Genomic DNA, 12,375 nt, shown 5'->3' with positions numbered 1-12,375 from the left:
TCCTAATGATATAGCTAACAAAATTCTTGTCATCTCTATGGGTATTGATGCTTCATTTGTTATCATTAAAATTTCTTGAATATAGTTATGCATAAAAAATTAACCTAAGTATTTGGCGTTGGACATTAAGTCCCACATATCTTACATGTTTCATGGAGATAGTTTTCCCATACTTTACGGGGCAGTGTTTCCCATGTTCATTGCCCATATGGTTTTATTTCTGCGAAATCCTAGATAGGAAAGTAAAGTACTACCATGATATGTCCCCAAATAAAAACTTTAGTCCTCACTCATGAGAATTCGAGCAATCAATTACTCTAAAAGGTGAATACAAATTGACAACACTCATTGAGCAAACAGGAAACTAGTGCAATAACGAAGACCACATTAAATCATTGTCACAAACGTACCTTGATTTGAAACCAAAAGGAAAAAAAATATTTACATGTACAAAAGCTAGCTAAGATCTTGGTTAATTAATTAGCACAAACTAGCTAGAGAAATAGACTGAATCATTTGCTAGACTAGTAACTAGAACTCACTTCATATACTGCTCTAGTCAGTAGAGGAGCTAAGATTTTCACAGTATAGACTCATTATCTTGTTCAACTTCAGATGCTGCACAAAATAGCTAGTGAAATAGACCGAATCATTTGCTAGACGAGTTACTAGAACTTACTTCATATACTGCTCTAATTAGAGGCGGAACTAGGATTTTCATAGTATAGACTCATTATCTTGTTCAACTTCAGATGCTGCACAAAATAGCTAGAGAAATAGACTGAATCATTTGCTAGACGAGCGACTAGAACTCACTTCATATACTGTTCTAATCAGTAGCGGAGCTAGGATTTTCAGAGTATAGACTCATTATCTTGTTCAACTTCGGATGCAGGATCTTCCTCCTCTTCAAAATTATCAATGCCATAAGCTCCATGACCTTGACCAAAAGCCTTGATATGATCTTTAAGAGACCTCTTGTGCTTAAAATCAGATCCACAAATGCAATACCAAAGCTTGCCACAGTTCTTCTCATGTGTTCTCCAATCTCCTCTAACAGCAAAGGCCTTTCCACATTTCCTGCACATAAAAGGTTTAATTCCATGCTTCCTTTTGTAATGTGTTTGAAGTGTTCTGAAATCTTTCAATGGCTTTGCCCTTGGATGATCAATGTTGTTTCTGCAGCCAGGAGTGCAGCAATAACAAGGAAGCCTCAGCATCCCTGTTGGTTGAGTTCCCCTTAGTGATTCTGGACCTTTTCTGTATTGAGAGCCATGCCCCCACATATGCATCTGCAGCATATAAAAAACATATTCAGAGGCACATAATAATTAATAAAGTATTTCTCTGACAGTTTAAGCAGAGGTGAATCTAGGATTTGAACATTGTAGTAAATCATTTAACTCATATACATGGTCCAAGCCAAATCTACTAGGTTCAGATGAACCCATATATAAATAACACATTACAGATGAACCCATATATAAATAACACATTACAGTCGCCCTTAGTTTAAGCTTTTAAATGAGATAATAACACAGTTTTAATATGGTAATAGAGCCAGAGACGTATCTAGGTTAAGGGGTATGGGTTCACGTGAACTCATACTCCTCTCCCTAAACCATGTATAATAATGTCATATTTTTTTAAAATTATTTAAATATATATGTGTGCACTCATGCTCAAAGACTCCTATGATGCAATTATTATTGGGTGCACCTTTATAAGTGAGGTTGGCAGTTCAATTCCCACTCCAAACGATCTTGTTTTCGGTACGGAGTAATTTTGAACTTATAATTTCAAAAGAGTAGTGGGTTCATCATGGTAAGAGACTAAAGTTAAACTTGTCAAACGTAAATTCTAGATCCACATGTTCACAACAGTGCACCCATCCTCTTGAAATCCTGAATTCGCCTCTGAATAGAGCAATGAAAACATGGATGCAAGGCTTATATCTTTGGCCCATAATAACACAGTTTGAAGACGTGATTAAGTAAAGAACGTGTATTTTCTCTAACAAAATAAGCTTTTAGATGAGTTAGAAGGAGCTGCATAACATACTTAACTCAAGTAGCGTGATACTGCATATATTACCATAAGGAACCATGTCCTCTTGTAATGCAACAGTACCAACATTGATCATTCTCGTTTGACCAAAAAAATGGAAAAAAAAAAAGGAAAGAAAAGAGAGAAGTATTTTCAAAATAGGTGCAAATCTCCTGTGTAAAAATATAGAAAGATAAAGGTGCAAAAATTTAACATTAAATACGCCTGCCAAACAGTGAGAATGAACATGTAGCTGCTCATTTGGTAACTTCTGAAAAGCTTCTTTACATGAACAGTAATATCCTGAATGAGCAATTTCAAAAGAATTCAGAGTTTTACCCTAATTAGCACAGTAGAATTTTGGGCTTATTATATCAAGAGAGAGTTTTCAAGGAAATTGAAAAGCTGATATTGTAATTTTTCCTTTTGTTTTTTCCCTCAGGAGGGGTTGAAATCTTGAAGTCATAGGTAAGAAAAAAATTGACATCTCTTTTGGCCGCAGACTGTAGGTCTTTAAAGGACAAATTGAACTGAATCCTGAAAATATGGGAATAGTTCAATAGCACAGATTTCAGGGTACTAATTAAAAGCAAAAAGAACATCGCCCAAGTCTTGTTCAATCACATAAATGAAGTTTACTGACCATCTTCTTTCTTTGGATCTGGTTGTACACTCAAAATCTCAAGCCCCAAAACACAAGAAAATCCAATAAGATGTAGAAATTTGAGATATATAGTTATTCATTTTCTCCTATCCAGAAAAAGAAAAAGATCAAGAACATCGTCTCTCTGATGTTCTTGATATATAAGAGCCCGATTGCAAAAAATATAAAAACAAATAAATAAAACAGACACCACCAAGGCCTATAGTCTAGTTGTACAGATCAAAGTCGCTGACACAGTAGATGTGAGTTCAATTCTCACTGTTTCACTTCTCCCTAAAAAATTTAGAAAAACAAAAGAAATGGAGGTTTTGAGAACTCACTTGCATGTTGTTGTATCTATTGAAAGTCTTGAAGCAAACAGGACAAGAGAATTGAGTAGGACCAATAAGAATCTGAGAAGGAGTGGGAATCCAATACTGTCCCTTGTTGAGTCTTGTGTTTATCATATTCATGTTCATATTGGTAACATCATTATCAAGATCATGATAAGTTTCTTCGTCTTCTTCTTCTTCATTTCTATTAGAAGAGAGAATAGAAGCCAGATCAGCAGCACTAGGGTTTGGTAGACCAATATGAAGTGCTACAGTAACATCAGTTTCATCTTCTTCTTCTTCATCATTTTCACGAGCAGCAGCATCATTTTTAGTACTACGATCATCTCTAGCTTTATTGATATCCACATCCATAGTAGAAGTGCAACAAGCTACTGGTTCTTGAACTACTACTTCATCATGTTTTATTGGACTTAAGCTGAGGAGAGGGAGGGCTTCTTTCAAAGGAGGAGAAGGAGGAGTAGGAGGATGGTGAGAACTACTTTGATAATTAGTTGAGTAGAAGTTGTGAAGGAAATTAGGAGGAGGTTTAGAGTTAGAGGAAAGAAAATGGTGAGTACTATTAGGGTTGAATTTGAGCCAATATTGTTGTTGGGAGTTGTAGAAATTTGGTTGATAGTTAGGGTCAGTCATGGTGTCAAAAGCATAGATTGGGAGTGGGGAGCCAAGGAGGAGCCTTCTTGTTGGTTAGATGTTATATGCTTTTATATATAGAGAGAGAGATGGGAAGAAAGGGCATTAGGAAATTGATAGATGTGGTTTTCATGGTCATCACAAGGGGGGGTCCTTAGCTTGTTGGAGATTGATTACTGCACTAACTAATGGAAAAGGTAAAGGTAAAAGTAGTTACCTAATTGAAAATTGCGAATTACTGTCTCAACACAGTATAATAGTCTTTACACCCTTTTCTACTTTAACAACATACTAAGTATATTTTCACATATGATATCTGAAGAGGATAGTGTATATGACTGTATGAAAACATTACCCTTACCTTGTACTTTACCCGATCACATTAGTAAAGCAAATTGACATATAAAGACTATGAATGGCCCATGCAGGCCTCGAACTTGCAACATTTGCGTTATTAGCACGATGCTCTAAATAATTGAGCTTTTTTTTTTATTTTTCACCCGATGTCTGGTACCCACATTGGAACCCGATTAAATTCGGATTCACGACGGGAAGTTCACAAATAGCTGAGCTAATAGAATCTTTACACCCTCTTCTCTTTCATTTAATATGCCTTAGCTTGATTGCACACCAAAATCTTGGAATGTAAAAAAAATTAATTAAGTTTGTGGTCTTAAAGAAATGCTATATATAACACATGACAAAAAATATCTTTTGATTTTATAGTCTTAAACTTGTTCTGTCTTTTTAATTATATAAGGGAGTGTCATTAAGGATAAAATAAAAATATTAAAATTAAGAGCTTATTAAATATAAAAATGTGATAATCTTTTTTAAACAGATTAAAAAGGCAAGTAGAACATATAAATTAATATAGAGGGACTAAGATATTATAAGTAATTCTTCGTAAAAATGAAATTAGTAACTTGCGATGTATATAAGACAAGTTACTTATTATAATATGCTAAAAATACGGATAGTACAAAATTTTAGTACAATGGTAATGTATATAATTACTGTATACGTAGCTAGCCAATAGCAACGGCTAAATGGTAGTAATTATTATAAGTAATATTGCAAAATTTGAAGGGAAAAAGAAAGGGCAAAAAAAGACCCTTTTCTTAGTTAGCTACTAAGCATGTAAAGGAGAAAAAGTAATTAATCCATGCAGCCCCAATTGATGATTAAGATTATGAAAACTTGACTTTGTTAATTTCTGGAACGAAATATATGATTTATTTCTCTTTTTTTGTTGAGAACAATTTTGAGGAAAAGTTGTGTATTTGGTTTTCTTCTTGAGAAAAAAATGTTATAATGAAAAAAACTTAGTTTTTATATTTTTGAAGAATAGTTAATTTACTTTTTATCTATTTTTTGTCTTTGGTGTAGTTTTTGATGTTGCATTTTCTGAGATTTGATGAGATTTTCCTCTGGTCAAATCATCTTTTCTCACGGTTCCTATAAAATTTAACAGTAAGAGTAAATATTTGATGGTATTTGAAAGTATATTTAAAGGACCATTTTGAACCAACCCAATAAATAAGGGATTATTTTGGTCATTTTCTTAACTTTCGAATATCAAATTCTGTTAATTTTTTAATTAAATTAGCACTAAGTATGTATAGCTGAGAGTATCTACGTGCTTATATATACGAGCACACATATGACCTACACCTCCACACAAGAGATAACATCCTTTTCCAGTCCTTTTGTCTCCCTTAAAAAAAATAAAAAAGTTTTAAATAAAGAAACAAGACGAAAAAGATTACTCCTCCCCCACTACCAATATATCTTTTCTTTTGCCCCAACAAAGAGGAAGAAAAAAACTTTGAGGTATTATCATTATTAACATGTGCCAGAAACTATTTATATTTAGTAGTCGAAAAAGTATATAAAACTTGTATAATTTTTGTATATAACATACATAATATATATATATACAAAAAATATATAAATTTAATACATTTTTCAGCTATTATTTTTACAGCAGGTATACAGTGTCATTTATCCAAAAAAACTTTTTTGTACAATAAAATTCCTCTTTTAATTAAGTTTTCCCCCTTACAAAATCTAAAAAAAGCAATTACTTATTTTATGAACCTTAATTTTTATGCTGTAGATTTCTTCGCAACGCAACCATAAAAAAAGACGATCAATAATGTACTATGACTTCTCTATTACCCCTCCATTTCGTTTTATATGACATTTTTTTACTAGAAACAAAAGCTAAAAATAAAAAAAGACTTGTAAAAGACATGCTAAATATATATAGTGTATATAATCAAAAATACCCTTAGTATCTATTTGTCTTAACACGAAATGCCTTACTGATAATAACTTTTGTCGTTAAAAGATAAAACGGAAAAGTGTCAAAATTGCCCTTAAAGTATCAGATTTGGTACAAAAATGTTCTCCGTCCACCTATTTAAATAAAAATACCTCTGTCGTTATTTTTCTGGCTCAACCTTACCCCTATTTTTGACGGCTCTTTCTTTTAAATAAAAAAAGCTTATTTATTATCCACATGTTAGTACTTTAATGGCCTAACTTAAACCCCATCTCAGATACACAAACCCGCCTGCCCCATTAATGACCCGCCCCAAATATTTTTTAACAAATTCGTCTTCTGCTTAAATTTCAACTGCCACCTTCGGCTCCGGTGATATTACCGGCAGAACTTTCTATTTTGTATTACTCTTTCAATTTTGCTTGTTTTCGCTCTCCCGTTATGTCACCGACACACACAATTACATACATTATCTTCCCAAATTAATTCTTATTGGAATCAGAAGAATCAGAGAAAAGTAGAATCGGCAAAGAAGAACAATGGATTCTCCTCTTCAAGGGTTAAAAACTCTCCATTATTAATAGTTCCAGTCATACAGATAGCCCATACTGGCAAAACAATCATCACATATAAGACATTATAAAGACTCATTGCATTGAATTTTTGACTCTCATCGAAACTTTCTTACATAGAAAAATCTTATACGATTAACAACTACAATTGAGGCCAGGGACATAACACATCACTTCTTGTTTGAAGAATTTATTACATAAGTCCGCAAAATTAAAGTAAAAGAGTTATTTTGGATTAAAATTTTTGTTGCATCACTGCATGTTCATCTTCTTCATAGAATGGGAGACAAGAATAGGGCAAGACAAGTTTAAATGTTTAGGCCTTTCTTAGGCGGGTGAGTCAAAATCAAGTTATGAGTGGGTTTTTAAAAAACAAAATGGGAAGGGCTTAATTTTGGGCCAATCATTTTACGCCACGTAAAAAATAAATATTCAATTATTTAATTTTTAGGGACCGTTAGTTTTAAGGTTAAACTTGAGCCAAAAAGAAAATGGTAGGGAGATTTTTATTCATATAGGTGGACACAGGCATTTTTGTACCAAATCCGATACTTCAAGGGTAGTTTGGGCCTTTTCAGAAGATAAAATAGGAATGAGAAGATAACGAGTTTTAAATATCTTAATGGATGAAATGTGTTCAAATATTCAAAGGTTTCAATGATCTTTAATTTAGACGGATCAAAGTAGAAGGAGTGTCATATAACATAAATGGAGGGTAAAACGTAGCAGCTAATGCCTGGAGTATATATATTGTTGTAATTACATTTTATCTAACTTTATGAAATGTCCACGCAAATCTTATGCGTAATACTTAAATATTTCGAGAAATTATTAAGCAATTAAAGATGCATCAATTATCTTATACGAAGAATATTAAAGTATGGCTTATGGATGGTACGTTGGCTACAAGAAATTCCACAACGGGAACAAAGTTTTAATTTAAGAGAATATTGTATTATTGAGTAAAGCTGTTAGAATCTGTGCTCCATATCTGAAAGCTGGAGATTCTTTTGTATTAAACCTAAAGATCTTGATTAATTTCTTGAATCTTATTCATAAGAAATTAACATTAATAAATGTACACAAATTATGAACCTCGGCAATCAGGTCAAAATACTGAGGTGTATTTATAATATATCATTTAGGAAACAAAGCCTTTCATTCAAATAAGTTCATCTTAACCTTCATAAATATTGGTCTATGATATATGACGTCCAAGACACACCTCGATAAGAGATATGTTAAGGTCGTCATCAATTTTGGCATCGGTTCCGGGGAGCTAACAGTTTAAGTTTTAGTTGATAAAATGAAATTGCTAAGTATTTAAAGTTGAACTTTTTTATTTTAAATTGCCAAGTGTTTAGGTTGTTTGGGAAGTAAGCATACGTGCTTTGTCCAAACTTGTGAATATTTGTATAGTCATTTTTCTTATCTTTATTTATTTTCTTACTTTTTTTGAAAATGGCATTACTTAATGAAAATTGGTCGGATCGTAGTTGTTCATACTTTGATGACCCATGTCCTTATTATGGAGAACCATACTCATGGCAAAAGTTATTTTAATTCTCCCGATGGCGGATTGTACGCACAATCTCAAACCTATGAGTGGAGTATATGTGATAGGTGTGATGGTCAAAATGATCATTTAGGCAATTGTGTTTGTTTGTCCTTTCCTTCCCCAAACCCCCGCTATGACGATTCTACTTTTGATTTTGACATATATAGGGCTTTGGATGTGAAAGAAAATGAGCATGGGCAATTCATATCCTCCAAGTGGAGAGAAAAGTGATAAAATTAACTCGCGTCGTGTCGCGACGTTAAATAAGGCACTTCTTAGGCGGCAACCTAAGTTTCTAACCTTTCTAATAATTGTTAATTTTTCTTTAGTATTGAATGTTTGAAAAAAACTTTAGGAACCATAGTTTTAGTTTTAGCTTATATATATGAAGAAAAAAAGTTAAAGAAAAAGTACTAATTTTATGCTTTGTAATATTAACAGTGAAATTTGCAGGAGCAGCAAAGTTAGAGCGCTTGTTGACCTCGCGGCGCAGGGTTTCACCCCCTGCTGCAATTTCTCACTCTTAATCCCATATCCCTTGTTATTCTATGCTGAGATGTGATCGTTGCTATCACTTTTGCTGCTATTGCTTCTCTTGGCGACATTACTACTGGCTTGAGGCCATAGGATGGAGCCACTACGGATGTGATAGTTTAGGGAAGTTCCTCTATACCCTACTTATTTTATTTGTGTGCATTGGGGACAATGAACGATCATAAGTATGGGGTGAGAGTCTGCAATGTTTGTGAATATTTTTTTTTTATTGCTATTATTTTATTCTTCTTGGGTTTTCTTTGCCATGGTTCTTTCCCAATGAGTTTTTTTTTTTAACTGGGCATTTTTAGAATTAAGAAAAAGAGTTTTTAAAGAAAGTTCTAAACCTTGATATACAGCCTTCTCTGAGAGTCACGATGTATGCTTAAATTTTCTTTTTCATCTCATGCTTGCATATTGAGGGTTAAAATTGAGTGAACTTTGAATTCCATGTACACAGAGTGGTGAGTTCTAATTGAGCATTTTCATATTCACATATCAATCTAGAACTTACCCGGCTTGTTGTTTGAGGCGAAATCCTAGAATATTCTCAAGTTAGGAAATGACTGTAGGCCATCTTTGTCTAGCCACATGGGCCTAAATTGACCTACCTACAATCGTAAATTATCCCTAGATAACCCCTTGGTGTCTAATGACATATTCACCTCCTTCTTTTTTTGATAGCCTAATGATGCCCATTAGCCTGTGAAGTTAATTGCATAAATTCTTACTCTATTCCCTAATGGCACACATCACTTAAGAATTGTAAAAGTACTTAGTACGTGAAGGAAGTAGTATGAGAAACAAAAGAAAGGGGATGTCAATCGTGCTTTTTAGTGCAAAATAGAAATAATGTTATTCAAGATGTGTAACTAAAGTGTGAATTTTATGAACATGCGTAGAAAACTGTTGAAGATGTGCATTGCCTTAAGATATGCGTATGCAAGGTAGGGGGTGCATCAAAGAGGCATTGTTGGTTTTGAACTTACCATAGAAAGATGGTTATGTTTGGACTATTATGACCAATGGCTTGATAATTCATGGTGATGTTGGGAAGTTCTTGGCTTTGGTGTGTAATTTAGAAAGGGAGAATGTTATTAAAAAAAAAGAAATGTACTTAAGTATCATGTGATGGTAGTGCCATAGGGAGTTGAATCACTGTTGCCCATATTATTCTATATGTCCCTGAGCCTACATCACAATCATAGAAAAGTCCTACTTGATCTTTATTTGAGATGCCTACATTAGTGGATAGCGACAAAATGGGCAAGCTTATGGTACTGTTTCATGTGCATGTGATATTCATTCCTGAGTGTGAGAGTTATTGATTGCTAATTGCCACATTGTTATGTGATTAATTATACAGTGTGTGAATTTTGGGGCACTTCTTTGCTAGTGAAGTACAATGGAATTTGTGTGGTCACGTAGTTTCGATTTTCAATATGCGAGTATGAGTAAAAGAAAGGATCTGAGAATTCCAATGTTGATCTCAGCGAAATCTGCTTGTTGAGAAGTTTTGAACTGGTTTTGATTGCTTATATGTTTAGATTGAACCACTTCTCTTCTTTGCTCGAGGACGAGCAAAAACCTAAGTGTAGTGTAGTAATGTTTAGCATAATTTTCTATATTTTGATAGTAGTTTAACCTCATTCTCAAGTATTCTTGAATAGTTTAGTGGTTAAAACTCAGCAAAAATATGCATAATTGATGTTCTTTGGTTGATAGGGAGTTGAAAGAAGAATTGAAGGAATTTTTAAAATTTTGGGACGAAAATCTTCTCACGTTGAAGAAAAGGACAAAGTGCAAAAACATCGCATTTTCCCTCTAATGTGCGCTTAGTGTGCGCTCATCTGGACAAGGTCAAATGCAGAGTGCACGGTGCGCGCGCTGCGCGAGCAAAAATTTCTGGGCAAAAATTATAAGGATACTTTGGTCTTTGGAGCAAATTTTACACGATCTAAAAGCTTCGTTTCGCCTCCCCAGGCACAATCTCGACCTAAAAAGAAGAGAACACTACTTTCGAAGGAAGTAAGGGCTTGGAAGAGTCCAAAAACCATCCTAATCGAAGATTTGAAGAGTTTATCTCAACTTTTCTTATTTTTCGTTTATTATGGAGATTATTTTGAGAATAGGCATTATGTTGTTTAGTACAAACATGAGTTGCTAAATTCCCTATCTAGGGTATTGATGAACCCGTTTTTGGGCAGTTTTGAGTAAATATTCCTGAATCATTGATACTTATTATATTTGTTTGGCTACAGTTTTAATGAATTCAATTGTTTGAGCTCGTAATTGTTTATGTATTATTTCTTGTTATTCTTGGGAAAGATTGACAAGTGTCACGACCTTAATTTCCCTCTGTAGGATGTCTTGACGGCACCTAGTCTCTAAGACTGGGTGAGCCTAACAAACATACAAAAATAACTGAAAAAATAATTTAAAAACTCAAAACCCAACAACTAATGCAAGGAAAATTCTCCACAGCTCAGTATATATATATATATATAATAGCCCAAAACCCGACGAAATACAAGTCACAAGCTCTATGATAATATCAAAGTCATCCCTATACAATTGTATATGGTAAAGAAGGAAAAATATAGAAATGGATACAAGGTGACTCTGAGGCGTGCGGACGCGGGGCAGGTGTACCTTGAAGTCTCCAAATGTGATCTCAGCTCTCTAGTGCCGGGACTGATAGGAAGTACCTATATATGCACAAAAAGATATGCAAAACGTAGCATGAGTACACCACAACGGTACCCAATTAGTACCAAGCCTAACCTCGGTAGAGTAGTGATGGGGTCTAGTCAAGGCCCTACTGGAATAAAGAAAAGACCGAACATATATAAGGAAGTATAATAATGACAATAATAAAATTGAGACAACAAATAGCATATAAAGGTTAGCTACATAGAACTAAAGCAATTAGTGCAACACGGAGAAAATAATTAATAATATGCCAAGAAAACAACAACCAAAGACAAGTGCAAAAATGAAGAAATGCCAATAAGAGTCACTACCGAGGTACCGTCTCGTGCCTCGTAGTCTCAAATCACAAGAACAAATCATAATCTTTCCTTATATCACCGCGGAAGCCTTTAAATTTAGTTTGGAAAATTATTTTTCCGAAATAGCATCCCGCATTTTTGTAACACCCCGAAAAATTTTAAAGTACTTAAGTGTAAAGCCCGGTAAAATTTGTAAAGAAAATAATATTTCATGGTGCCGGACTAGGCTTACGTATTTAAGGATTGTAGACTTTTTGGGTTGAACAATGCACCGAAAAGTAAAAAAAAATATTTGGCGGAAAAGTGCATTTTTACGGTCCATTATGTGACCGCAGAACCACTCTGCAGACTGCATAATGGCCGCAGAGTGAGGCAGTTGATTGGGTCAGTTGGAAGTAACTATGCGGTCGACTATGTGACCGCATAACTGTTATGCGGTGCATTATGCGACCGCATAACAGTTATGCGGACCGCATAGTGACAGCATACACAGGCAGTTCTTTTGGCTATTTTGTAACCAAATATGCGACCGATATGCAGTCCGCATATCGATTATGTGATCGCATATGCGATCGCATACCTTGTTCCGGAGTTCCATTTTTTAATTTTTAAAACCCGACCCTATTTCGTTAAATACACTCTTTGGGCCATTTTTGAGAGATAATCTGATATTTTGGAGTGAGAGAGAGTTTCCTAGAGTGAGAAGGTGTTCTTCAATAATTTTTCTTCAATTCTTAC

The 12,375-nt window shown here is 34.2% G+C and overlaps 1 protein-coding gene across 1 annotated transcript; it reads right to left on the bottom strand.

Annotated features, from left to right (window-relative positions):
• Window positions 1–348: 348 nt before the first annotated feature.
• Window positions 349–3,751, bottom strand: LOC104090056 (zinc finger protein WIP2). The gene is made up of 2 exons (XM_009595093.4): window positions 3,031–3,751; window positions 349–1,292 (listed from the first exon to the last, which is right to left on the bottom strand). The coding sequence occupies exons 1-2, from the start codon at window positions 3,673–3,675 to the stop codon at window positions 855–857; spliced, it is 1,083 nt and encodes a 360-aa protein (XP_009593388.1). The 5' UTR covers window positions 3,676–3,751; the 3' UTR covers window positions 349–854.
• Window positions 3,752–12,375: the final 8,624 nt, after the last annotated feature.

The sequence above is a fragment of the Nicotiana tomentosiformis genome, chromosome 3 (genome assembly GCF_000390325.3).
Source record: "Nicotiana tomentosiformis chromosome 3, ASM39032v3, whole genome shotgun sequence".
Taxonomy (NCBI): Eukaryota; Viridiplantae; Streptophyta; class Magnoliopsida; order Solanales; family Solanaceae; genus Nicotiana; species Nicotiana tomentosiformis.
Note: the sequence above shows the minus strand (reverse complement) of the source record. Positions and strands in the feature narration are given on the sequence as shown.